Source organism: Balaenoptera borealis (genome assembly GCF_965194805.1).
Source record: "Balaenoptera borealis genome assembly, chromosome: 20".
Lineage (NCBI taxonomy): Eukaryota > Metazoa > Chordata > Mammalia > Artiodactyla > Balaenopteridae > Balaenoptera > Balaenoptera borealis.
In genome coordinates this window covers 20828952-20856750 of record NC_138879.1, presented here as the reverse complement: position 1 = coordinate 20856750, position 27799 = coordinate 20828952, and the positions used below count along the sequence as shown (strand labels likewise).

The following is a 27799-nucleotide window of genomic DNA, read 5'->3' as shown; positions in this document are numbered from 1 at the left end:
GCAGCGTTCTTCTCTCTGGGTGGACGGGAGTTAGAGCCTATGCGCAGGCGCGCTGTGGAGGGAAGGGGCCTTCCCGCCGAATCTTGCAGCTGCGCAGTTGGTGTTATTGTGACTGTCGGGCCGGGGCCCCGGATGTTGTGGCTGCCGGGGGGAGATGGCGGAGGCTGAGGGGGTGGCCGTGGCCCCAGGCCCAGCTTCGGGGCAGACTTTCAGGGGCCGCCGCAGTATGTCAGGCTCCTGGGAGCGTGACCAGCAGGTTGAGGCGGCGCAGCGGGCCCTGGTGGAGGTGCTGGGGCCTTACGAGCCTCTGCTGAGCCGTGTGCAGGCAGCCCTGGTGTGGGAGCGGCCAGCCAGGAGCGCCCTGTGGTGCCTGGGGCTGAACGCGGCTTTCTGGTGAGAGAACTGGATCCTCGGAAACCCTCCGAGGCGCGAATTCGTCAGGTTTCTCTAAGGCTCTATCTCTCGCCCCCCTTATTTTCTTCGCTGCACTGGCTCCTTCCTGTACCTGCCTAATTTTGCCTCACCTCCTTCCACTCCTTCCCGCCTGCGGCTTTGGCACCGCAGTTCTCCCCAGGGCCTTCCAGTTGTTTCCCGTGCTTTACCTGCTCCCGCACCCTCGTCCCGCACATCTGGCAGGAGCTTCTAGTAACATCTTGAGCCGCTCGCAGTGAGCGAGGGCGCCTCATTTTAGCCAGGGGAAGCTGTGTCCCGTTAAAGCCATCACCTCCCTTCTCTTGTCTGCTCAACAGTGGTTTGAAGACTGTCTCCAGAGATTTTAGTAATTATTATTGGGGTAGATGTGTGCGGCGTGAGATCTTCAAAAGGTATACATAGGTGTGATAAGAAAACAAACTTGAACGATCTGAATTATCATGTTAGATAGATATCCTTTCGCCCACTCGGGAAGTTTGCGAAGTCTCAGCGTCCGAGAGCCTCCATAGCTGCAACTTGAAAGAAAATTGTAAGCTTTTAAAGAACAGTTATGAAATAGTGATTGTGAGATTTCACCCGTCTCAAAGTCACGTATGACGGCAAGTCCTCCCTGTTCCAGGGAATTAGTCATCCTTAGCCACGGTTTATAGCCAGGGAAATTGAGGGTGTCTAATAGTGTGTGTTTTCCTGAGCTGGAAAAGTGGGGCTACAAGTATGCTTTAAGAATCTGTCTGTGTCATGCTCTGTGAAAATGGAACTGCTGCTTCTCTGAGTTGTCATTACCTAAAGTGGACTTAGGTCTTCATAAGATCTGCCAAGCAGAGTTTGGATTTATTAATAACTAGGGAAGTATTATTGATCAAATTCCAAGGAAACTGAAGTGTAGGGTGGCATCTACAGCTGAGTTGAAATAAAGCTGTTCTGAATAAGTCTGAAACAGAACAAAGTGTGTGTTTCCAAAACAAAATTGTTTTTGCTAAAAACAGATTTCCTCTTGAAATTCTTGGTTTTAAAACCAAAACGTTTATTATCCTTTGTATGAAAGAAGACTTTCAGTGAGCTGGAGCAAAACGAATAATTCCAAGTTCATTGACAGGAAGACACACTGGTGCTTATTACGTTAATCCTCTCACAGTTTGAAGGAGACTCAGGTTAGAGGTGTCACAGCAGTTGTTGCTTCTAGAGTCTTGAGCAAACTTGAGAAACTTCTACAGCATTCTTCATTCATTCATTCATTCATTTATTTATTTTAAAATTATTTTGTGTCCCTCATGACTTTTTTAAAGAGGGTTCTTTTTTTAAAAAAATTTATTTAATTAATTTATTTTTGGCTGCTTTGGGTCTTCGTTGCTGGGCGTGGGCGTTTTCTAGTTGTGGCGAGTGGGGGCTACTCTTCGTTGTGGTGTGCGGGCTTCTCATTGCGGTGGCTTCTCTTGTTGTGGAGCACGGGCTCTTGGCACGTGGGCTCAGTAGTTGTGGCTCGCGGGCTCTAGAGCACAGGCTCAGTAGTTGTGGCGCACGGGCTGAGTTGCTCCGCGGCATGTGGGATCTTCCCGGACCAGGGCTCGAACCCGTGTCCCCTGCATTGGCAGGCAGATTCTTAACCACTGCGCCACCAGGGAAGCCCCATTTATTTATTTATTTTGTTATTTTAAAAAATAAATTTGTTTATTTATTTATTTATGGCTGCGTTGGGTCTTTGTTGCTGCGCGCAGGCCTTCTCTAGTTGCGGCGAGCGGGGGCTACTCTTCATTGCGGTGTGCGGGCTTCTCATTGCGGTGGCTTCTCTTGTTGCAGAGCATGGGCTGTAGGCGCACAGGCTTCAGTAGTTGTGGCTCGTGGGCTCTAGAGTGCAGGCTCAGTAGTTGTGGCGCACGGGCTTAGTTGCTCCGTGGCATGTGGGATCTTCCCGGACCAGGGCTCGAACCCGTGTCCCCTGCCCCTCTTCATTTATTTATTTATTTATTAAAATATTTATTTATTTATTTATTTTTGGCTGCGTTGGGTCTTCATTGCTGCCCGCGGGCTTTCTCTAGTTGCGGCAAGCAGGGCCTACTCTTTGTTGTGGTGTGCAGGCTTCTCATTGTGGTAGCTTCTCTTGTTGCAGAGCACGGGCTCTAGGCGCGCAGGCTTCAGTAGTTGTGGCACTCGGGCTCAGTAGTTGTGGCTCGCGGGCTCTAGAGTGCAGGCTCAGTAGTTGTGGCACACGGGCTTAGTTGCTCCGCAGCATGTGGGATCTTCCCGGACCAGGGCTCAAACCCATGTCCCCTGCATTGGCAAGCGGATTCTTAACCACTGCGCCACAAGGGAAGTCCCTCATTTATTTTTGATAGTGCGTCTTCCTTGATCCCCACGTACCTACTTCTCTCCTTGGCTGTCTGTCAAAAACCTTAACTGTAGCACCTCATTCTGGAGCATTTTCCAAAATGCCCTTTTCTTCTTTTCCTCTCACCTCCCCGTCCCAACCTCTAACCCCAGACCATTTACTCAGAACTTCATTTCCTACATTGGGTTTGTACTCCTAGGAAAAAAGTTGATCATAAACCAGTTTGTATCAGAGTGTGACTGATATATAAAAACTTTATCAGGGTTTATTAATGCAAATAGATCAGTAGCATGTATGTTGTTATTTTTGAGGAGAGGGCTTTCCACATCCCCCTTGCCTGAGAGAGTTTTCAAAGTAGAATGTGGGGTTGAGGTCTGCACATAAGGAGCCGCTCTGACAGAGACACATCTTTAAATGTTAGTTGTCTTTAATTTACTGGCTCCCAATAGTATTTACTTAAGTTTACTAGTATGCTGTGTTTAGAATCTCACTCAGATCCCCTTTTCCTACTCTGAGTCTCTTAAAGCATCAGTGTGATTGGTCTTTATCTCTGGCATTTCCTGGTAGCTTGCCTGTTGTGTATCCAGAATGCAGTTACTCCTGTTACATTCCCATCAGGCTCTAAGTAGCTGAGGGAGAGGTGTAGCAAAATGAGGGTGTGACTCTTGAGAATGAAAGAGCAATTGGGTATGCCATTTTTGAAGAGGACTCATACCTGTGAAGGGTACAAAATGACTGACCCCAGAGGCTAGGGTAGTTTTAGCATTGGAGTTCACAGGATTGTTTGTTTTAGGAAATGAACTTCCTTGGAAGGTAGTGTGAGGTTCAAAATAAAAGTTAGACTTCACATTCCAGTAGCATCAAATTGAATATGGGTGTTGACGTTTTGCTTAGGAATGTCGAAGAGTAACTGCTTTGTTCTCACTTTATTTAAAAAAGCAATTTAGAAAACACAGGTGGATCCGTTAGCTCAGGTCAGAGAAAAATCAAATCTGAAACATTTTACTTTTCTTTCATTATTTGTTTTGAATAATGATACGTCATTAACTGAGGTGTTTTATACATTTTGAGGTATTAAAAGACTGGATAGGAATACAAACAAATCATCAGAATTCAGGTAGGTAGCTCTTAACTTTCAGTGTTCTGTCTTCTCATTTGAGGTTTTTCCGTACCTGTGAATGTGCCCTCTTACATATTAATAAAAAAACAACATAAAAGATAGGGATAGATGTGGATGCCTTGCTCCTATAGTATTTCAAGGCTTTCACTCTTATTTTCAGGTTCCAGAAAAATTATAGTGATCACATTAGAAATCTTCCAGCCTCTATTGCTTCTGGTCACTTATATGTTATTTTCCCTAGTGTAATAACAGAAATGTCAGGCCTTCCTTATCAGTAGCCTATATTTTCATTAGCCTCAGCACCACCTGTAAATGAATGATTTGGGGGAAGAATATGAGTCAGCAAGAGTCTATCGTGACAGGATCAGAAAAGAAGAGTTTCAGTAACTTTTTAGTTTGACTCATAAGATGAGGCTAGGACAAAGGAGCCCTGGAAACGTGTGTGAACTCTAAGCCCTCGCACCGCCTCCTGTGAAGTACATATGGTTCAAGGAGGGCTAGATGACTGCTGAGCTCCTTTTCAGTTTTTAGCATTCTGTGATTCTAGATGGTCTTTAAATTAGGAATATTGATTTAGAGCAATCCACAAGCTGGTTTTTTGTGAAGATCTCTGTTGGGATCTGCTTTTACAGTCACTAGTCTGAGTTAACCAATCCCCCCCATCCCTCCAAGTAAAAAAAAAATGACCGGAGAAGTGATTAAAGGTATACCGCAATGCTGATCTAAAAGGTTAGAATTTGAGGGACTTCCCTGGTGGTCCAGTGGTTAAGACTCAGTGCTCCCAATGCAGGGGGCCAGGGTTTGATCCCTGGTCAGCGAACTACATCCCGCATGCCGCAACTAAGAGCCTACATGCTGCAACTAAAAGATCCCGCATGCAGCAACTAAAGATCCTGTGTGCCGCAACTAAGACCGGACGCAGCCAAATAAATAAATAAGTAAATATATTTTTTAAAAAGGTTAGAATTTGAGTAAAAAGTAATAGTGAGAGATAGGAGATGGAAGGGAGGGCCTATTTAAGTGGAAACATTTGTTCTGTGAAAAAAAAAATCTACACGTCAAATTTCAGATGAAATCTATTGAGCAAATGTTTCTGATGATAGTTTTTGGAGGGTTCTTGTTGCTTTTGATAGCAGGGAAGACTCCCAGAGATGCCTTGGCTTACTTTTTTTTTTTTTGCCTCTCTTTTGCCTTCAGTTTTTATCTGTTCTGATTATAAGGTTGGGTGCTTTCTTTTTTTTTTTTTTTTTTGAATTTTATTTTATTTATTTTTTTATAGGTTGGGTGCTTTCTGTCCATTAACATAAGGTAGGTCATTTGCAGCTAGCTGGTTTCATTTCTGGTTTTGTGCAAGCAACAACTATCACTACATGATATTGGTTGGGTTAATTTTTTTTCGTTCTAATTTACCAGTGACTGGCTCATTAACCAGACAGCCACAAGTGCTGTACAATAATGGGCTTTCTGTCCCTATAGGATGGGATGCTTTGTTCTGAAGTGCCACTGAGAGAAGCTTACTCCATAATAACAAAGGAACCCAGAAATATTATCTTCTTTGATTGAAAATAGACTTGGGATCTTTCTTTTGTTTATCATTATAGCAAACTTTAATTTACCTGTACTAATGATGAGGATCCATGGTATATTTGACCTCAAAAAAATTGTTTATTTTTGAAATTTCTCATGATTTTTCTGGACACCAGATTGTTTTTCCAAGGAGTATTCTATTTAGACTGATAATTAATTGGATTTTAGCCCATAATAAAGGGGATGGACAGTTTATAAAAAGATTAAAAAAACCAAATAATAATAAATCAATGGATATATAAATTTTTATGTATTAGTAATAAAAAATTCTAATATAAGTGGCAGTGAGTTACTAATTTCTGCCTATTAGGTTTTTAAAAATGATAGTATTTAATTCTGGGCACAATATGGAAAAACTGGTTTATGGTTGATAGGAACATAAATTCAACAGCCTTTCTGGAAAGTAATTTAGCAACATGTATTAAGATACTTAAAAAGTTATTACCTTTTCAGGGGCTGGGAGAAATGGGGAGTGATTGCTAATGGGCATGGGTTTCTTTTTGGGGTGATGAAAATGTTCTAAATTAGGTAATGGTGATAGTCACACAACTCTGAATATACTAAAAAACATTGAATTAGTTTAAAAGGATATATTTTATGGTATGCAAACTGTATCTCAGTAATACTGTTACAAAAAAAAAAGTTAATGCTTTTTGACCTAGTACTTCCATTTAAAGTGGTTAATCATAAATAAGGTCAAAGATTTATGCTCAGTGATATGTAGTTCAGCTTTACTTTATTACATCAAAAATTGGAAACATCTCAGTTCAATTAGGGAAAGGTTTAAAAAACTAATTGTAGGGGCTTCCCTGGTGGCGCAGTGGTTAAGAATCCTCCTGCCAATGCAGGAGACAGAGGTTTGAGCCCTGGTCTGGGAAGATCCAACATGCCGCGGAGCAACTAAGCCCGTGAGCCACAACTACTGAGCCTGTGTGCCACAACTACTGAAGCCTGCGCACCTATAGCCTGTGCTCCACCACAAGAGAAGCCACTGCAATGAGAAGCCCACGTACCGCAACAAAGAGTAGCCCCTGCTCACTGCAACTAGAGAAAGCCTGCATGCAGCAAGGAAGACCCAGTGCAGCCAAAACAAAAAACAAAAAAAAACCCACCTAATTGTATCTGTGTATGATGTAATCATTTTCAAGTTGTGGATGCTTTTTCTGGTGATGAAGGAAAACATGTCTATGTATTTTTAAATGAAGGAGGAGGTTTTTAAACCAGATATTCTATATACTTCCATGGAGTTTTTATATTTGAATATTTTTTTAAATGAAGAACCTCTGTTGCCATTTTAGGGTATGTGTGTAGATAATAGGTTATTTTTTAAACTTTTTACTATGGAAAATTAAAAACATATATATAAGCAGACAGAATAATAGTATGTATTACAATTGTACCCAGCTTTAAAATTTTTCAATTCATGGCCAATTTTGTGTCTTCTACACCCGAGTTCTTTTCCGCCGCCTCCTTTCTTGTTTTGAGGGAAATCCTAGACGTCATGTCATTTAATCTCTTAAGTATTTCAGTATGTGACCCTGAAAAATAAAGATTTTTTAAAAAATCACTACCATTATCACATGTAAAAAATTAATGGTTCCAGTCAGTGTTCAAATTTTCTCATAAATGTCACTTTGTTTTTTAAACAGTTCTTTGGGGTTTGCATCCAAATGAAGTTCACATATTGTGACCGATTGTTCTGTTTTTAACACCTCTTTTACTCTGTTGGTTCCCTTTCAGTCTTTTTTCCTCTTTGCAATTTATTTGTTGAAGAAGCCAGTTTGTCCTGTAAAGTGTCCTACAGATTGAATTTTGCTGATTGCATCCCTGTGGCATAACACGTTCCCCTGTGCTCCTCTGTGTATTTCCTGTAAATTGGTAGCTAAATCTAGAGTCTTGATCAGATTTAGTTTCAAAAAAAATTTTTTTTGGCAAGACTGTTTCATACTGGTGATAGTGTACTAATTTTATTTTTATTTTCTTCCTTAATTAGTAATTATATTTTCTAAAATTTCTCCTGTAAACATGCTTGCCTTTAGAAATATGAAAAAAATAAATATCATTAAGGAAAAATCTATTGTGAGCCTACAATGGGTAGGAGTAATGGGCTATGGGCAGTAACCAAATTAAATAATTCACATGTGAATATCCAGAGTTGACTGCATTTGTAGTTATTTTTGCTGAATTGGAAAGTTCTCATGCTGATTATAGTTGCTGAAAAATGTTTTGCATGTTGTCTTATCAAACTTGTACACTGTTATATCTGCATGTGAATTTTTTGGCCTGTATGAATAGACATTGCAGGACTAAACTAATCCAGAGGAATCCTCCCTTATTTTTCCTCATTCCTTACCTATACCAGTCTCACAAGTTCTTTATCTTCAATGTTGTCTTGTCCTTGTACATAGTTGCAGAGTTTTTTTTACAGGTAGGCTTCCAAGTTACCTCCATAAAATAAAAGTGTAATGTGACTTCAGTATATCCCAAACACATGAATCTGAGATTGATATTTCCTTTTTGTTTAAGAATTTAGTATTGAGGGCTGAAGGAAAGGAGCACACACTTATCCATATTCTTTTATATTTGATAGACCCCCTAAGGGAATTAATAATATTTGATATTAATTGTCTAGTTACCTTGGAGAGGTAACTCTAGTGGTTTGAGGTGGTCTTTCCATTAATTAAGATTTTATCTATATGGAAGAAGCTATTTTTCCAAGAATTGTTATTTTACACCACACAGAAAAACTCTTCTTCCTCTTAAGTTTCTGCATTGGCTTGTTCAAGGAAAGGTTATCTTATATCTGGCTCTAAAATTGAATTATGGACCAGGATTAATCTGGTTCAAGAAGATGCTCACAGTTTCAGCCTTCATGATCCAGAAAATACACCCTTTGTAAAACTCTTTGCTGATTCACCTTTATCTGCAGGATAAAATCCAGTACCCTTTGTCATGAAAGGCCCTTCATGATCTGACTTCTGCCTCTCTCCCCATACTCATCCCCTCCCTCTGTTCTTTAAGTTTCAGTTCTATCATACTACTTGTAGTTCCCTAAATACGTCATTCCAGCTGGCTCTTCTTCCTATCTGAATGTCCTCTCTTTCCCTGCACCCTTTTGCCCTGCTGTCTTACCATTAATCTTTCAAATCCCAGCTTAGATGTCCTCTTTGTTATTGTTAACTTGTCATGCTATATTACAAACACGTACTGACATAAATACATTTGAGAGTATGGTCCATGTTTTACTCTTTTCTGTAATTGGCCTACTTACCACAAGGCCTCAGCATATAATAGGCAATTAATGAATGTTTGAACTGAGTTGAAGCATAGGTGGGGGCTCTAACTGGTTACTAAGATAGTCCAGCTCTTGGAGAAACAGTATTTTTATTGCCATCATCTTTGGAAAACTGACCTTTCTTAGGAGAGCTTAGTATCCTTTCCCTACCCCAATTTATATTTGTGTTAGTAATCATGATTTGGGAAGTAGAGGTTGCAGACAGTCTGGTTTGCCTCCGCAGAGAGCCCTTTCAAGTACTCCAGAGAAAACAGTCGTGCCACATCCTGCTGCTGGGACATGGAAGCAGCAGCACTGGGGAGCAAGATGCTCTCAAGCCCTTCTCCTTGGCCTTGTTAAATTTCCTTGTTTGTTGGGATGATGAACTGGCGTTGGAGAGAAGATTAATGGCCTGGGGCAGCTCTAGAGGCTTAAATCTATTAAACTGCTTTCATTCTGTAATCTCATATAATTACAATATCCTTTAAGTGATGGAGTGGAAATATTGGAATAGGGTTGTCATTGATGACTGGATTTCTAAGTTCTTGGTTTCTTCCATCCCTCATTCTTTGTATAGTTTAAAAAATTATGTGACATAGATTCATGTTTATTGAAAACAGTGCAGAAACGTCTACAGACCAAAATTAAAGTTCCTCTGACAATTCCTGCTTGCATATACGTATTCACAGATACAGATAAAGCTTTTTTTTTTTTAATGTAAGGATTATACTCTTAGTATGGTGTTCTGTGAATATGTCATTAGGTCATGTGTTGAGAGAAGAAGTCATTTATAACCAACTCTTGGTCATCCTTACTCTTGTTTGATCAGTTGCTGTGATGATAACTAACAACACTTCTACATTGTAAAACTGAATAGAACATACATTAGGCATATATTAGGTGCCTTGTATTTTCTTGTCCTTTTAGCAAGATCAACTATGATATTTTTTTCTTTTTTTTTTTTAAATTTTGTTAGTTGTTTTCTTGCTGCTTTTCTAGTTCTCTGTTCCTTTTTTTTAAATAAATAAATTAATTTGTTTATTTATTTATTTATTTATGGCTGTGTTGGGTCTTTGTTGCTGTGCCTGGGCTCTCTTTAGTTGCGGTGAGCGGGGGCTACTCTTCGTTGTGGTGCGCGGGCTTCTCGGTGTCGTGGCTTCTAGGCGCGCAGGCTTCAGTAGTTGTGGCACGTGGGCTCAGTAGTGGTGGCGCACACTTAGTTCCTCCGCAGCATGTGGGATCTTCCCAGGCCAGGGCTCGAACCTGTGTCCCCTGCATTGGCAGGCAGATTCTTAACCACTGTGCCACCAGGGAAGCCCAACTATGCTATTTTTATAAGTGATTAAGTATGTTGTTTCTAATACCTACAAATAATCTTTCATGATTTGTTATTTTTTAAAAAATATTTATTTATTTATTTGTCTGCATTGGGTCTTAGTTGCGGCACGTGGGATCTTCATTGAGGCATGCGGGGTCTTTCATTGCAGCGTGTGGGTTTCTCTCTAGTTGTGGCATGTGGGTTTTTCTCTCTCTAGTTGAGGCGCGCAAGGTTAGCAGTTGTGGCACGCAGGCTTAGTTGCCCCCGCGGCAAGGGGGATCTTAGTTCCTCCCGCGGCAAGGGGGATATTAGTTCCCCGACCAGGGATCGAACCTGCGTCCCCTGCATTGGAAGGCAGATTCTTTACCACTGGACCACCAGGAAAGTCTCCTGATTTGTTATTGTTAACATCACATATAGATGAGGAAACTGAGGCTTAAAGAGGTCAAGCTAATTTATTCAAGGTCATCAACTCAGAGTGGCTGTTCAGAGAAATAAACTCAAGTCAGTCTAAAAGCCATGCCTCACTGCCCTGCTGAACCGCCTCTTGTGATGCATTTGGCTTCCCTCAAGATCTTAGAACAGTGTTTCTCAAACCATCTGCAGTGAAGGACTAGTGTTGTCATTTTCCCCAGTCTATTTCTGAGCAATACTTTTGTAAAATACAATATAAATGAGTTACTAGATAAGTTTAAAATGCATACAAAATACAAGCCCAAATATACCCTTAGATTAAAAATTACTTGGTCAAATTGCTATAAAAATTTCTAAATTCTTACTTTCAATTTCTATACTTATTTCCTCACAGTCTGGTAACGTCACTGGACTACAGAGACTCTACAGGGCGTTGCCCTAGAGGCTTTAGAGTTGGATCATAGAAAGACTCATAAAAACTAGCTTTTTTTGAAAAAATTTTTTTATTGTGAAAGATTTTAAATATATAGAGGTAGAGAGAATAGCATAAATAATCTCAAGTGCTCATCATCCAGCTTCAGCAATTATCAACTCATAGTCAATCTTGTTTCCTCTTCTTTCACACCCTTTCCCTTGCCAAACTATTGTTTTGACACAAATCCCAGATACCATTTCATTCATCAATATTTTAGTATGTATTTCTAAAAGATAGGGACTCTTTAAAAGCATAACTTCCATAACATCATAGCCCCAAAATTACAATAATTCCTTAATATCTTCAGATGTACTGTCAGTGTTCAGATTTCCCAGATTTTTTGTAAATATCTCTTTATGGTTGATGCCTTCTAGTAAGAACTAGCTCTTCCTTTATTCTCTTAATGTGATACATTACAACTGTTGAGTTTTTGTATGTTGAACCACCCTTGCATTCCTGGAGTAAATCCCAGGAATTGGTCATGGTGTGTAGTCCTTTTAATATGCTGTTGAATTCATTTTGATAACATTTTATTGAGGATTTTTGCATCTATATTCACAGGTATCAATATACTTTAGTTTTCTTGTAGTGTTTTTGTCTGGCTTTGGTATCACAGTAATGTTGCCCTCATTAAATAAATCAAGAAGTGTTCTCTCTTTTTCAATTTTTTGGGAAGAGTTTGAGAAGGGTTGGTGTTAATTCTGGAGAACTGGCTTTTAGATGTAGCTTCAGTGCTCACTTTCTGTGTGACCTTGACCAACTCATTTTACTTTTTTGAGCCTTAGTTTCTTCTTCTGTAAAAGGATATCTAATTGAATTAGGTGCTCTTTAGTGCATGTCTGTCAGTTTGTTGCCCTGAACCAGGGTCTAATTTGGTAGAAAGATGTTTGCTTTCATCAAAACAGCTTGGTCAGTACAAGAATGAATTTTGGGAATTCCCTGGCAGTCCAGTGGTTAGGATTCTGCGTTTTTCCCTGATGAGGGCCCAGGTTCAATCCCTGGTCGGGGAACTAAGATCCCACAAGCCGTGCGGTGTGGCAAAAACAAAAAAAATGAATTTCTCCTTGAAATTAATAGAATCACAGGCTTGAAAGTTGAAATGGGCTTTAAGAGGTTATTTGGTTTAGTCCTCTGCCTTTACAGAAGCAAATTATTATCTCTGCACCATAGGTAAAATAGCTGAAGTCCAGAAAGTTTAAGTGATTTTTCTCAAGGTGTATAACTGACACTTAAGCCTGTTTACCACAGGACCAGTGGTGCACATATGGTCTTTTCTGAAATTAGCTTAATTGGATAATGATCTTCTGTTCTTCCTTCTCTTTAGGTTCTTTGCCCTGACATCCCTTCGTCTTGTGTTTTTACTTGCATTCAGCTCAATGATCATTGTGTGTATAGATCAATGGAAGAGCAAAATCTGGCCTGAAATAAAAGGTAAGTCTGGTAGCATTTAGAACAGTCTGAACCGGAAATGGCTTTTCTGTCATTTTTACCTTTAGTTTTAGGGGGTTTTGGGAGAGTATGTGGAGCTGGGAATATCTTTTGAAGTCTGAATTATTTGCTTTAGAAGACGTTTGAAGGGCTAGTGCCCCATCTGTAGTTCCTTAGAGCTGAGTTCCGTCCTTCTCATTGTTTATTAAGCTTAGGAAATCTTTATCCGCCACGTGAGATATTCTTGCCCTCATAATTGGCCTGAGGAATAAATAGTCCTCAAGTTGTTAAAAAATAATTCTCCTCACTGGGTACTACATCATTACCAAGACAGTATCAATTTGCCTCTGAGGAATTTCTTTTAAATTGTTTATTTGCAAAGCACTAAGTTAGGTATTATGACTTAGATAAAGTCCTCTAAGATATGGTTCCTTTTATCCAAGATGATACATACGTAAACATAAGAAAAGTTACAGAACAGCACCAGAGATGTCACAGTGCAGCATGTGATCAGTATGTTTGTCATGTATTTTGGCCCTAGCTCAAGCCTTGAATGAAACAAAAGATTTGGACAGGTAGAGAGATAAGTGTGTTTCTGTTGGGGTCAGAGGCTTGATTAGTCTGAGGAACCAGAAGCTGCAAAGCATCTCCTGAGGGCAGGGAACTGATCATTTTCACGGGAGTGGAGAGGTCATTACAGGGAGTGCTAGGAAATAAAGTATGTTGGGATTAGATTTTATAAGGGCCTTTAAGTTAGGCTTAGAAGTTTAGACTTTATCCTATAGATAATGGGTGGTCCCTGATGATTCTTTTATTAGAGCTATATGCTAAGATGATATTAAAGATTAATTTGAAAGCATTTTACCCGACCACATGGAAAGAGAAAAGGGCGAAGAAGTTAGACTCTGGCTGTATCTGTGTGAGAAGTAGTCAGAGAGGTGTCAGTGGAAACAAACGATGGATGGCTTGGAGAGCTGTGAAGAAGGAAGACCTGTCAAACTGATAAATAGAGGTTAGGAGAGTAAGGGATAACAGCAGCTTTGGGATTTCAAAGCTAGGAGAGTAGCAGTGGCATTACAGTTAGATGTAGGCAACGTCAGGCAGGGCAGTTGGTTTGGGTGGGGAGTGAGAGAGAGGAAAATTGATGTAGGTCAGACATGGTAATTTGGAAGGTTTGGCAGAATATTCAAACCAGAGTATACAGCTTTTAAATACATTCCCATCCTATTTTGCAGAGAATTCAAGGAATCAGGTAGTTCACCCACCTGTCTTATGGCTAGTGAATGTCAAAAGACTTTACATCATTGATTGTAGTTAATGGGTCTCTTTTTAAAGAGAATAGGCAGATTTCTAGAGTTGAAGTAGTCATATAATGCCTTCGTAACCTGGCACACATTGATACACACAACCCAGACACACTTGAGGGGTGGGATGGACCTTTTTTTGTGTGCACCTTGGCTCTCAACTGTAGTAATTAGAAGGGGCCCTAATGCTCCATTTGGATCCCCACCCCATCCCACCAGAGAAAAGAGCAGGCATCAGCCATCATTCCCTTGTCTGCAGCTCCCTAACTCTGGCAGTATAACATGGTGTCTCCTTTTTATTGTCTGTTACTGTTTTCTTTTCCCCAAACCTGTTAAAACTTGAGCTATCAGACCAACAGCCTAACATTTTCATGTTTAAGTTTTCCTTACGAACTAATGCTGGTGTTTGTTTTAATATTGTAGTGCCAAGACCCGACGCATTAGACAATGAGAGGTATGGAACACTAATTAAATCCCTTTTTGTTGCTCTGATTGATTCTCTTGTTGTAATATTCTGGTTATAGGTTGTTAACTCCATGTTCTAGATACAAAGTATAAGCTGAGAACCTAGTCTGTTGCAAATAATCATTTTAACAAATCCTCAAGTTCAGGAAGGAATATGTTAAGATGGCTAGTGTCCTCTGATATTTACAAAAGATGTTTCTGAGAAAGAAGCATTACAGTGCCCCATAACCTGACATAACCAAGTAATTGGCTGCATTATTCAGCTCTAGTGTGAAAACTTAGAGGCAACTTACTTCATTTGTCTCCTGGCTTTTATACCAGGTCATTTAGTGTTTTCTGTAACGTCTGGCTGTTTAAAGTTCCTGGTCAGAAAACACATTGGTTCCTGGCATCAGCAAGCCAAAGATTCCCCTTGTGGCTTACAGCTCCTGCTTTCATTTCTCAATTCATTCATCTCATATATTTGACCCAAAGAATTTTCTTTGCCGTGGTTTATTTTGGTTTTGCTTTGTTTTCTCTCTGAGGGGCACATCCTTTGCCTCTCCCCTCTGCAGCAGTGGTATAAGACTGTGCTTTACTTTTTTCCCTGGATTGCAATCACAGTGAATTGCAATGGTCTGAGCCCAGGAAAGATGTTTTTAAGCACAAAGGGCCTTGGAGCTGGTGGCAGGTTTACACACGTGGATTGGGCTGCTTGCTCATAGGGTGGAGTTGTCAGAACAAGTTTGCCCTCCTAGTCCTTAAATTCCAGTTTCAACCTGGTGAACCAAGAAGAAAGTCATGCTTCACCTCCAGAGCAACTAGGACTAGACACTTCCCAGCCCCTGTTTAAACCCGGAAGGATTGGCTGCCTTCACAGTGAGATGCGGGGGGAACCTTCAACACCCTTCTTTCACAGCTCCCCCTTCTCTCTCCCATAGCTGGGGCTTTGTGCACCCTCGGTTGCTCAGCGTGCCCGAGCTCTGCTACCACGTAGCTGAAGTCTGGGTTAGTGGGACCATTTTCATAAGGAACCTTTTGCTTTTCAAAAAGCAAAACCCAGGCAAGGTAAGACTCTTCCCTTTTTCACTCTCATTTCTGGCTCTCAGTTCAGTTCATGCTAAACTGAAACAGCCCTTTTACTACCTACCCTCCTTCAAGAAAGAAAAGACCATGGTGTTTGTATAGACAAGGGAAGTTGTAGGAAGGGGCTTCTGACCAAGACTAAGGCAAGAGCTTGATGATTCCTTCTTTGGGTGCTTGCCACTTAGATTAGGCCATCTTCCTGCCCCAAGATGGGAAAGAAAGCTTGCTTGTGTGCATTCTGTGTCATTAAACATGTGGTAGGTGGTTGACTTTTTATTTTATTTTACTTTGACTTAAAAAGCCCACCACCAACACTTGTTTTCAGAGAGAACTTTTGGCTGAGTCCTATTCAAACCAGTTTGCCAGCATGAAAGGTGCAGCCCTGTGGGGTTAGCCATGTGAGAAGAGTTTGAATAGAAGTGGACATCCTCCCTTTCCTCCCAAACAGAATCACCACTGGATGCAACAGTAGCTAGGTACATGTCATTCTGACATGTCCATGCTTTACTCAGAGGTCATAAAGAATCATTTCTATCACATCTCCATCTTACCCGCCCCCCATGCCCAACCCAGTCCCCTGCCATATAGCAGAAGCTTAATACTGTTTCCTGACACCCCCAGTTCTGCTTGCTGAGCTGTGGGATACTGACCTTTTTGGCTGTCTTGGGCCGCTACATCCCTGGGCTCCTGCTCTCCTACTTAATTCGTAAGTATGGTATATACCTCCCCCACAAGCTTACCCTACTCATAGCTTTTCCAGCCATAGCTAACTATGGGTTTAGGGAGAGGACTTTTATATTTTGGTTCTCCAGGAACTGACCTTTATATATTTTCATGTTCTGTTTAGTGTCATGAAAATATCTTTCTTCTTACCTGTATCAGGCTCCCCACATATAAAGTCCTTTTCTTACCAAGTCAGCTTTAAAAACTGATGAGGGTCCACTAACATATATTGTATTACCAGCTATAAAGGACTGTCTGTCCCTATTTCAGGAGGGAATTTTTAGAGTCAGTGTATTGTATAACAGTAGAACATAACACTTAGGGGATCCTCTACTAGGTTCTGTTTACCCTGGAGCACTTTTTTTCCCCCTGGAGCACAGTTCTGTACATTTCGTTGCTTCATATTGGCATGAACTCTGTCTGCTTGAGACTGGAAGAACTGAGTAGTGATGGCCCTGGCCATTATATATCAGAAGCTCACATGATCCGTTGTGTATTTGCTGAGGCATTGTTACCACTTGGCCTTATTTATGGCTCAGCAACACGCATATGCAAGTGACGGCTCTGCCCTCGACGTGTCGGCAGCGCACTCTGCTATGCGCAGCCCTGTAGGTGACTGCAGAAGTCTCTGCCCTCCGGAACCTTCACATCCCTGAAGATGACCAGCAGAATTAGAATTTATTGTGTTCAAGCCCTAAGGACACGATAGCAGAGGGACAGTCAGGACTGTGTCATGCAGCCCTTTCTCCATTCTGCCACTCTTTCCCACTCCGCTCAGTTGTCACCGTCATGATGTGGCCCCTTGCTGTGTACCACCGACTGTGGGATCGAGTGTATGTACGGCTGAAGCCAGCTCTGCAGCGGCTGGACTTCAGTGTCCGTGGCTACATGATGTCCAGGCAGAGAGAGAGACAATGTAAGTGTCAAGGGGAAGCTTCCTTCCACTTGGGCAATTTGGGGAGGAGAAGGAGAAGCCCGTAGGTCTGACATAATAGGTCCTTGAACATGGAGAAGTGGGATGTGGTTGGTGTGTAGGGGGTTGGTGGTAAAAGTGACATTCTATTCCAGGGAAATCTATGCAGGCTTACTAGTTTTTCCCGTTTGGAATTCTAGACGCTCCCATTTTAAACAAATACGAGAAAAGTTCTCCCAAGTCAACTAAAAGACAGACAGTGAAGATATTCCCAGTGTTAGCTTCGTTTTATGAAGCACGTCCCATGTGCTGGCTGCTCTGCATACGTTGTCTTATTTAACGTTTATAACAACCTTGAGAAGAGGGTGGTGTTATCTTTTTCTGGTTGAGGAAACTGAGGCTCACAGTTAGTAAATGGCAGAGCAGGTCTTTCAAACTCCTAAGCTCGGCCTCCATTCCGTACTGAAAGCTGCCTTCCCAAAGTGATTTAAAACTGGCTTCAGAAGCCAGAAGTGTACTAGCTCAGGATCCTCCAACACACGAGTGACAGTCGTGTGAACTTTTCCCTCTCTTCTGTGGTATGGTCAGGTTGGGTTTTCATTAAGCCCTGGCCTTCTAAGAGCCCTGCACGTGGGCACCAAGGCCCAGCTCCCCCTGACGCAGCCAGTTGAATAGTACCAGTCCTCAAAAGGCTGATTCAGCCCAGGTGGGGCATCTCCCTTTGCCCTCTCTGTGACAGTGTCCGCTTTACACGCTGACATCTGGTCTGTCCCTAGCTGATCCTGAGAGTTGTTGACAAGCCTGGTAGTTGATCATCTGACCAGAACAGGAAGGGAGGGATGTTGGAAGAGAGATCTTTCTCCTATGTTATCAGCTTACCTTGCCACTTAGGCTCAGCAGCTCCTCCCTCAGGCATTGTTATGTAGGCTTAGGGGGTTCATTCTCGTGTTCTGATTTTATGCCTTTGAAATCCAAAGGGGGCAGGGGTTTCCCCTCAAGGGAAGGTGTCAAGGCGTTTTTGCTCTTTCCACATAGTGCGCCGCAGAGGTCTACACCCAGAATGTGCTGGGGACAACCACAGTGACAGTGAAGAGGAGCTTGCTGCCTTCTGTCCTCAGGTATCTTGGGTGTGGGAGCTGCATCACTGGCCAGTTTTTTTTAGCTCCTTTTTAACCATCTGGCACTCATGTTTAGACAGTAACCAGGTTTTCAAGCTCCCTGTGGGCTCTCCAGGGACCAGCTTCTTGCCCTTTTCCAAGGACCTCACTGCCCAAAGAGCAGTGAGGAGAGAAGCTAGTTTTATATTGGGACTTTGTATGTAGAATCTCAGTTTGAGCCTGGTGACCAGCACACCCTCTTCCATGCCTCCTTTTAACCCCTGCCATCATGGCAGAACTTCTGCAACTGGTGTGATCATTTTTTAAACAGCCCAGCTCGCCTTAGGTCAGGCAATGTGTGTATCCTCCTGGCCACCTGTGAAAAGTATTCTCTGGATCAATTATTTGCTTAAGAGTAAGTGGCTGGTTGACACCCAAGACTGCTTTCCTTCCTGTGCTCGAGACTGATGAAAAAGGGTGTTTTCTCTAGGGGAGCAGCCTAAAAGGGGGTCAAGATTTTGACTCAAGTCCCCGTGCATGCCTGGCTACACTGTTGGCCTTAGGGTAGCCTTTAGGGCCAGCTCACTGGTGAAGCTGTAACTGGGGAACTGCACTTGTTTCTAATGGCACCATCTCTTCAGGCGTGTTGGTCTTTTCTTTTCCTAAGCTGGATGATTCTACTGTTGCCAGGGAATTGGCCATCACAGACTCTGAGCACTCGGATGCTGAGGTCTCCTGTACAGACAACGGCACATTCAATCTTTCACGGGGCCAGACACCTCTAACAGAAGGCTCTGAAGGTAGAGGAACCTTGGACCCAAGTTGATATTGGCCCTGACTGTTGCCTCTCAGCTTCCCGTGCAGCGGGGATACTGCCCCCGCTTTTCCTGTTTTCTGAGCTGTGGATCAGGTGGCAGAGCAGCTTTAGGGGTATGGCTCCAGCCAGATGGCACTGCTGCTGTCCTAGAAATCCTCAGTCCCTTAGTAGCCTCAGATTCTAGGCTTATGGGGGACATAGCAGAGGAAGAAAGGGGGAGCTCTCTGGCCAGTAGAGGTCACAGCAGTCTATAAGTGGAGGGGGAAAGCTGACCAGTGCCAGAAATCCAGGGTGGAAACATCTGGTTACTTGGAGATGACTTGGTGGGGCTGGGGCACAGGAAGGCCAGGCAGGTGCCATGTCTCAGACACTCCTCTGTTCTCCCAGACCTAGATGGTCACAGTGATCCAGAGGAATCCTTTGCCAGAGACCTTCCAGACTTTCCTTCCATTAATGTGGATCCTGCTGGCCTGGATGATGAGGACGATGCCAGCATCGGGATGCCCAGCTTGATGTACCGTTCCCCACCAGGGGCCGAGGAGCCTCAGGGCCCCCCGGCCAGCCGGGACGAGGCTGCACTGCCGGAGCTTTTGCTTGGCGCCCTGCCGGCAGGATCAAACCTCACCAGCAACCTTGCTAGCCTGGTCTCCCAGGGCATGATCCAGCTGGCCCTGTCAGGGGCCTCCCAGCCAGGCCCTGCTGGCCTACCTCCCCGGAGAGCCACAAGAGGTGTCCTCCGGGCCCCCAGTTCAGACCTGGACACTGATGCTGAGGGGGATGACTTTGAACTTCTGGACCAGTCGGAGCTGAATCAGCTGGACCCTGCCAGTTCCAGGAGCCACTGAGGCAGAGACTCCCCTTGGGGGTCGTTGTGGTTTAGGTTTTTTTTTCTCCCCATTCCACTTAAGGTGAAGGGGCAAGGGAAGAACCCAGGTCCCAGCCCCTGAATTATATATGTATGCTCAGTGGCCTGGCAGATGCTCAGAGGCCTGATGAGAGAGGATACTCACTCCTCTGCTACCAGCTGGACACTGATTTCTGAGCTCAAGTCACTGAAGTGAGAGTGTGCTCCCCTGAGGGACACTTCTCTCCGTCAGGATGGTGGTATTTTTGGGGAACAAAGTAGTCAGGGGTATTGGTTCCCTTTTGAGGGGATGCTGCTGTGTGCTTCTAAGTATGGGTGCTCAGAAGCCCTCAGTGATAGATCCGTTCCTTCCTTCCTCCCTTTATCATCTCCCGAGAGCTCCAAGTCAGGCAGCTGGGAGAGTTACACTGTCATCTTCCTCTTTTGCTAAGCCATGCTTTGATTTGCCTTTTTCTAAGCAAGCTTGTCCTTCGGTTCTGCAGAGCAGGCCTGTTCCCTCTGCCCCAGCCCATCCTCATTTCTTGAGGCCTAACCTGCAGTGCTCCAAAATATTGCTTGTGAAATTTAAGAATGTGAACATGAGGTGGGGGTGGGCCTCTTCTACATTACTTTGGGCCATGGGGTCAGCTGGCTGGGAGGGTGGGTGCCTCTATATCTCATGGTCTCACTGAATCTTTTGGAGCTGCCTGGTTATTTTTGGTGCTGCTAACCCCTGGCTCCATTTGCCCATCAGCCTGAGCAGTGAGCAAAGCAATCAATACCATACCATACCCGTTTCCATGTTCCTGTTCCTTCCCCTGCTCCTCCTTTGGAGAAGCAATAATCCCACATGGGCGATGTCAGAGTAGCACTTTACAAATGGCTCAGTGGCATTCATCCCAGGAGCCACCAGCTCTTCTTGCACCAGCTATTCTTACTCCTTGTTCAGCTCCTTTAATAATTTTGTTTTCAACTTCCTTCCCAGTTTGGCAGGGCTTCTTTTAAGGATGAACCCAGTTAGCAAGAATGTGTCTATAATCAGCAGAGACCCCTATAAGGGGTATCTGTTCTACTGCCCCTAATAAAATCACGTGAGACAAAAATTAAAAAAGGTCATTAGTTCTCAACCTGTGCCTCCCCAATCAGAGCTCAAGCTGAACTCTTCTGTCCTCTTTCCCTCTGCATTAACCCTTTGCTGATCCTCAGGGACCACTCCCCCAACACCCCTATACCTGGGTGCGGGATGTTGGACAGAGCCTATTTTCACGTGCTGCAGGTGGGAGTGTGCTAACGTGTTTGCTCTTGGTTGATGGACAGGATAGAGGTCAGGGAGTGAAAATAGTCAACGGTGAGAAGGGAGAAGAGCTAGGTGTCTGATTCATAGTCACTTCCCTTTGTGGAAGGTTAGGGTAATGGCCTCTCCCCACTTTAGTGTTCTCAAACAGACTTTGGAGACCTTCTCTCTTCCCAGAGCCCAGATGTCTTACAAGTGAGCTCTGATGTGGAAAAAAGCAGGAGGTGTGGGAAAGGAGTGGGACTTTGTGTGTTTGCATGAGCGTGTTTAGCTTCGGGCCTTGGGAATTGGCAAGAGGGAGGGAAGGAAGGAGAGCAAAATCTTTGGAAGGTGTTTCTTGTACCTGCGGATCCTGCTCTGAATCTCCTTAGTCCTCCACTGTGAATTGGGATGGGGATGAGGGAGGGAGGGGTGCTGGGGAATAAATCTTGTATGAGAACCATCTTTAAGAGACTGATGTTGAATGGTGCCTTATCCTTGATAGGTCTTCTTAATCTGAGATGATATTAATTTGAGGAGGTGATAGCCTCAGAAGAGGAAGCCCATGTGCGAGGGACCCACCTGCCCATCCCTGTTTTTCCTTCTGTGATGGCCAGAACAATCACCATGGTGGGAGGCTACTTCCCCTCTCCAGGAGACCCCAGATGTGAGCATAACTGGCACTCTTGGCTGGCATCTAGCCTGCAGTTCCGTCATTTCTAATTCTGAATATTGTCCCCTAAACGTGTGAAGACAAGCACAGGTTTCAAAGGCTAATGAGATTTTAGGTAATAGAAGCTTTAAAAAGCACCATGCCCCTCTGGATTGTTTGAGCCTGCAACTCAACAGCTGCTCTTTGGCCTTCAGCTGACCTCAGAAACTAGAAATACTTATTTCAGGCTTTGTCCCATTGGCCGATGTGGGCAGGAGTGGAAAGCACCTGCCAGGTGTTGCCATAAGATTATCTCGGCCAAGAGGAAACTTCTACAAGCATTGTGGCTTAAGAGCAGCCCCCTCCCAACCCTACCTTCAACCACAGCATGTGCTGAGCGCCCCCTGTGTGCGAAGCTCGGTAACGGGCAAATAAAGGCAGCGTTATTCTTTCCAGGGCGCTTACCCGTTCTATTATCTTCATAACCCCCCCTCCTGGAAACACCTCTTGTTGCCGTTTTACAAAAAATGAGAAAAACCGACTGAAAGGTTTGGGCCGTGGGAGGGGACACGTCCGTAGGTAACTGGCCCTGTGACCTTGAGCAAGTCGCTTGCCCAGCGGGAGTTGATGCTGAGGTTTCTTTCCGTTCGAATACTCAGCCCAGTTCAAGGTCACGAGTGCTCAGCGGCCGCTAGAACTGGGTCCCGAAACTTCAGCGCGTGATTCCCTACAGCCCTGGTTCCAAGGGGAGTAAGGGAGAGGTTCGAAGCGCGCGCCCCGCCTCCCCAGCAGAGACCGGGACCCGGCAAGCGAGACCTGGGCGCCCGAGTTCCCGGCCGAGCTGAACTACGGTGTCCGGGAAGGGCTGCTTCGCTTCTCGCGAAAGCTTCCCTGCGCCAATCACCACTTGAGGCCAGCCCTGCCCATCGCCGGAAGGAGTCGTTGCCCCGAGCAACTGCAACTTCCGGCTTTCGGAGTTTGGTGGCGGTAAAGGACATGAGTAAAGGCCGGGCGGAAGCCGTGGCGGGAGGTAACGGCCGTGGGCGCCGGGAGACCTCGGAGGAGGGCGGGCAGGGGTCGGTTGAGGGAGCCTCTCCCCGCCTCGTCTCTCTCCGTAGCCTCCGGGATCCTGCTGAGGTACCTACAGGAGCAGAACCGGCCCTACAGCGCCCAGGACGTGTTCGGGAACCTGCAGCGGGAACACGGACTGGGCAAGGCGGTGAGGACCCTCTCCTGGGATTCCTCCCCTGGGACCCCTCGAATCAGCCTGGGTTCCTCCCCTCCCGAGGCTGCCATTCTAGGCTTGGGCTTCCTAAGGCTCTTCGGGCGCTTCCCGCATCATTGGTGACATTCCCCAGCCCGGGCCTGTAGTCACTCCCCCGACTTCTCCGCCCCCTCCCCTCTGCCAGGCGGTGGTGAAGGCGCTGGACCAGCTGGCCCAACAAGGCAAGATCAAAGAGAAGATGTACGGCAAGCAGAAGATATACTTTGCTGACCAGGTGAGGGAAACGCGCAGATTAGCACGTGTGTGAGAGTCCGTCATTAGGTGAATCAGTCCCTGGTATGAACTCTCTTTGGGAGAATTGAAGCATCCTGTTAAATTCACCAGTCTTAGGCCATTAAAAGGGTCCCAGCCAGCCTTTAAGTCAAAGTGTGGACTCCCTTTGCTGTCATCCAAACTTCACGAGATTTCCAGACTTGAAATACGATAGAGGACAGAAGATCCTGAGTTGTTGCTATCGAGGTCCATTTATCCTTGGAAGTTCTTATTCCCAATCATCTAGATGAGAACCACCGTCTGCCAAATTATTTTCCTTCTGTCTCCATCCCCTTCCGTAAACACATGTGACATTAACTTTGTATCTCCAGCCCAGACCCCCCCAAACTGGATGCCTTTCAAGCCGTTCAGAATCAATATTGCCAAAGTAGAATGCTTCATCTCTCCCCTAAACTGGCTCCTCTTGTATTCTTCTCCCTTAATGGAATCGCTCTTCACCCAGGCCAGAGACTGGGGAGTCATTCTTTTTTTTTTTTTAATTTGTTTATTTTGGCTGCATTGGGTCTTAGTTGCGGTGGGGGGCTTAATTGCCCCCCGCCCCCCCGCACGTGGGATCTTAGTTCCCCGACCAGGGATTGAACCCCCATCCCCTGCATTGGAAGGCAGATTCTTAACCACTGGACCACCAGGGAAGTCCCTGGAGTCATTCATTCATTCATTCGTTTATTTATTTCTGCATTGGGTCTTCGTTGCTAAGTGCTGCTTGCGGGCTTTCTCTAGTTGCGGCGAGTGGGGGCTACTCGTCGTTGCGGTGTGTGGGCTTCTCATTGCGGTGGCTTCTCTTGTTGTGGAGCACAGGCTCTAGGTGCGTGGACTTAAGTAGTTGCAGCACATAGGCTCAGTAGTTGTGGCTCGCGGGCTCTAGAGCGCAGGCTCAGTAGTTGTGGCGCACGGGCTTAGTTGCTTTGTGGCATGTGGGATCTTCCTGGACCAGGGATCAAACCTGTATCCCTTGCATTGTTAGGCAGATTCTTAACCGCTGCGCCACCAGGGAAGTCCCAGGGAGTCATTCTTAACTTCCCTTATTTCACATGCCTAGTCAGCCATCAAGTCCAGTTGTTTTCCTCTTCTTGAACCCATCCTCTCCTTCTCCAGCTGCCACCACTGCTCTAGTTCAGGTGCTCCTCACCTATTGCAATATCCTCCTAACTCCTGGCCTCCTTAAACATATCTTAAACATTGCAGCCAGAATAATCTACGTACATACAAATCTAGTCATGCCGTTTCTCTACTGAAAACTCTAGTGCTCCCTAGAACAGATAAAAGGTACTTGGAGACCTGGCCCCAGCCTGCCTCTAGCCTCTCCTGTCCCTGTTATTTCTCCATCCATCAATACTAGACCATTTAGATGGTCTGGTTTTACTCCCGTGGCCTTTGCTCATTTTCCTTCCTCTGCTCAAGGTTTTTGAGTCCCTTCTTTCTCTTCGCCCGGCTAACTCTTACTCATCCCTTAGGATTTCACGCAGGCATCACCTCCAGAAACCTTCCCTGAATGCTAAGAGCTAACTGCCTTCTTCGGGCACTTACCTCTTTTGAGGCATACTCTATTGTAATTGACTTATCACTTGTCTCCCTCACAAAACTGAAGCTGTTCTGGGGCAGACCCCATTTCTCATCTTCCTTTACTCAGTAACCCCACAAGATTTAACATCCACCGTCAAGGCTAATTATCCTAAAATAGGTTTCATTATATTACTGCTCTATTGAAGATCCCTTAAAGAAGTTGGCAGATTTTTTTTTTTTCTGCAAAGGGCCAGACAGTTAATATTTTTATGCTTTGCAGGTCAGATGGTCTCTTGTCCCAGTTACACAACTGTCACTAGTACTCAAGTCTGCCACTGTAGAGCAAAACCAGCCATGGACAATATGTAAGCAAGTGGATGTGGCTACGTTTCCAAAATTTTTTTTCAAAAACATGCATCTGGCAGGATTTGGCCTGCAGGCTGTAGTTTGCTGCCTCCTACCCTAATGGTTTACCTCACCTGAATGTAGAGTCCAAACTGCCCGGGCTGGTATTCCCATCCTTTCCATTCTGCTTCCCATCACCACTGACAAGACCCCACTGAGCCCCAGCACAGGCCTTTTCTAGCTGTGGTCCCATGGGAGGGGTTCCTCAGACTTCACTGGTATCCTTTATCTAAATACCTCCCACCATGCCTCGTCACCTGTCCACATTCTTCCTATTGTGGAAGCCCATAATTAGGTATCATCACCTTGAGAAGAACGTTCCTTTACTCTTTCAGCCCAGTGAGTGGTTTTGCCAGTAACCTGAAAGATATTCCTGTCCTATTATTCAGTATCCTGCACCTCGAAACCCCTTGAGGACAAGTATCAGGTTTCAACTTGTTCTTTTACAGCTTTTTGAGTGGACTGGTACTAAAGTGAATGCTCAAAAGTACCCTCTATCTTCCCAGGCCCTCTGGAGAGCTGGGGAGTCCCAGATTCTCGAGTGTGTATGAATGTTGCCTTCCCAAATGTGGGTTCCCTTCTTGTTTCTCCCATCAGCCTGCTTCTATTCTTCCTTTTGTCTCTGGCAGGAACAATTTGACATGGTTAGTGATGCCGACCTCCAAGCCCTGGATGCCAAAATCGTGGCCCTCGCTGCTAAGGTGCAGAGCTTGCAGCAGAGCTGCCGCCACACGGAGGCTGGTAGGACTGGGCAACCCCCAGAAGGTACCCCTAGTGTCAGGGTCAGTCTGAGGTCAGGAATTACCAAGTGAAGGGTTTGTTGACCGCAGTGTTGTCTTCTTGCAGCAAAGATCCCTTTGCTGGGCTGCCATAGGCATTACCTTAAAATCAGTGTCTAACAACTAATGGCTCTTGAAGACAAATGGGCAAGACAGGCATTTGCCTTCCCTACTGTATCAGTATACAGTTCCCACACTTCCCTTTACTCTGCTTCTTTGACTGACTACAGCTAACAGTCTACTCAAACTCATTCCCCTCAACTATGTGTAGATGGGGAAGGAAAGAAAACTAGAATAAACTGACAATTCTGTAAGCCTTAATCTCTTGAGGATTTCCAGAATACGGGACCCATTCTGGACCCTGTGTGTAGAGCCCAGAGCAAGGTGGAGGCCTGATCTCCTACCTCAGGGTAGCCAGTGACCTCTCCGGGGGATGTGGTTTTAGAGCTGAAGGAGTTAACTAGTGCCCTGACCACACCGGAGATGCAGAAAGAGATCCAGGAGTTAAAGAAGGAATGTGCTGGCTACACAGAGAGACTGAAGACCATCAAAGCGGCCACCAACCACGTGACTCCAGAAGAGAAAGAGCAGGTGGGTGGGGAGGGAGTGGGGAGCAGGGAGGGCTGCCTGTGCAGGTTCAAAGTGAAGAGGGTTGACCCCAGCGGCTGCTGTGGGGCTGAGGGGGTCAGAGGAACCTGTTTCCCTGTCTAGGTGTACAGAGAGAGGCAGAGGTACTGCAAGGAGTGGAGGAAGCGCAAGAGGATGGTAAGTGCGGGGGAACTCTAGGCAGGCCCTGGACGACGGCAGCCACCGGGGAAACAGCTGCCCCGTATCATGGACCCGTCACGCATGCCGAGTACTGCCCATCTGAAAGGGGGCGGTTTTGTTTCTTGTCAGGCAACAGAGCTGTCTGATGCAATCCTTGAAGGATACCCCAAGAGCAAGAAGCAGTTTTTTGTAAGTGGTGTTCTCCCTTCCTTGCTCCTCTGGGGCTTGAGTCCAGGGAGGTCTCATTCATTTGTCTCGCTGCCCCCCCAGGAGGAAGTTGGGATAGAGACAGATGAAGATTACAACCTCAAGCTCCCAGATCCTTGAGGCCCTCCGGCAGGCCTGGGAACGGAGATGTCCTGGCCTGGCTGCCTTGTTTACGTCAGCTTTGTTGTTGTTCCTGCTGCTGGCCACTTTTGAGCACACACCAAAGTGCTGGGTGGAGCACTGGTGGCCCGGGGAGGATGGTTTCACTCATTTCATCACCCACATTTTGACTGCCTGAACTTAACAGTTAGATGGGGAACAATGCAAAAGGAAAGCATTTGGCAATATTTATTGTAATATAATTTGATATAAAAATATTTAATTTCCTCTGGATAATCAAACCTCCCAGATATCAAACCTGAGAAAGGCAAAAGAGAGCTTGGGGGACAAGGGCAGAGAGAGGCTACTATACACAGCATTCAAGGAGCCCAGGGCCTCACCCAGGACTCTCCTGGGCTCTACACTCCAGGAGACCTTTAGAAAATCTTCTCTACCCACCTTCACCCCACCCCAAGTCCTGGGAGAAATGCAGGCAGCCCTGAGATGGTAGAGACCCAGATACACTTGACAGAAAGCCTGGGAGTGGTCTTGAGGCCAATTTTCCAAAATTGTAACTTTAGCAAAATTGCATTGTTGGTGTTTAGAAAAATTAAAAAATTTAATACGTAGTGTTGTGTCACATTTGACTTTGCTGTGCAGTGCTACTGCCTGTGGGGACACAAGAGGGCAGGAGTGGGTGAGGAGGTTGCTTCCCTCTACCACCCAGAGTAGAGGGCAAGGGCAGGAACCTGGCAGCCCTGCCCTGAGCTGGCCAGAGAAAGCTCTGGCCTCACCTCGGGCTGACCAGGCAGCCCTAGCCTAGGCATGAGGCCACCTTTCACCCTTCATGGCTGTGAGAGTATTTTCTCTTACTCCTTTCTTCCCATCCAACTACTGCCAAAATGGCCAAACTTGGGCTAAATGTTGCCAGAGAGACCAAAACAGGCAAACAG

The 27799-nt window shown here is 45.0% G+C and overlaps 2 protein-coding genes across 3 annotated transcripts; both read left to right on the top strand.

Moving 5' to 3' along the window:
• The first annotated feature begins 68 nt into the window (after positions 1–68).
• On the top strand, positions 69–22044 carry RETREG3 (reticulophagy regulator family member 3). The gene is made up of 9 exons (XM_082371797.1): positions 69–393; positions 12271–12377; positions 14102–14132; positions 15064–15190; positions 15830–15914; positions 16710–16847; positions 17880–17962; positions 18609–18741; positions 19146–22044. The coding sequence occupies exons 1-9, from the start codon at positions 155–157 to the stop codon at positions 19601–19603; spliced, it is 1401 nt and encodes a 466-aa protein (XP_082227923.1). The 5' UTR covers positions 69–154; the 3' UTR covers positions 19604–22044.
• Positions 22045–22456: 412 nt separating this feature from the next.
• Positions 22457–27475, top strand: PSMC3IP (PSMC3 interacting protein). 2 transcript variants are annotated; one of them, XM_082371801.1, is made up of 8 exons: positions 22457–22557; positions 22646–22746; positions 22937–23026; positions 25623–25734; positions 26218–26363; positions 26484–26537; positions 26670–26729; positions 26811–27475. In XM_082371801.1, the coding sequence occupies exons 1-8, from the start codon at positions 22524–22526 to the stop codon at positions 26865–26867; spliced, it is 654 nt and encodes a 217-aa protein (XP_082227927.1). In that variant the 5' UTR covers positions 22457–22523; the 3' UTR covers positions 26868–27475. The 2 variants fall into 2 exon arrangements, with proteins under 2 accessions (XP_082227927.1, XP_082227928.1); XM_082371802.1 differs by lacking the exon at positions 26670–26729.
• The last annotated feature ends 324 nt before the right edge of the window (positions 27476–27799 follow it).

Excerpts from the sequence above, each read along its gene's own strand:
- RETREG3 (XM_082371797.1), top strand. The coding sequence starts at position 155 with ATGGCGGAGGCTGAGGGGGTGGCCGTGGCCCCAGGCCCAGCTTCGGGG. Across the intron at positions 12,378-14,101 it reads AATCTGGCCTGAAATAAAAG|TGCCAAGACCCGACGCATTA; the intron begins GTAAGTCTGGTA and ends TTAATATTGTAG. Across the intron at positions 16,848-17,879 it reads CAGGCAGAGAGAGAGACAAT|TGCGCCGCAGAGGTCTACAC; the intron begins GTAAGTGTCAAG and ends CTTTCCACATAG.
- PSMC3IP (XM_082371801.1), top strand. The coding sequence starts at position 22,524 with ATGAGTAAAGGCCGGGCGGAAGCCGTGGCGGGAG. Across the intron at positions 25,735-26,217 it reads CTGCCGCCACACGGAGGCTG|AGCTGAAGGAGTTAACTAGT; the intron begins GTAGGACTGGGC and ends ATGTGGTTTTAG. Across the intron at positions 26,364-26,483 it reads CTCCAGAAGAGAAAGAGCAG|GTGTACAGAGAGAGGCAGAG; the intron begins GTGGGTGGGGAG and ends TTCCCTGTCTAG.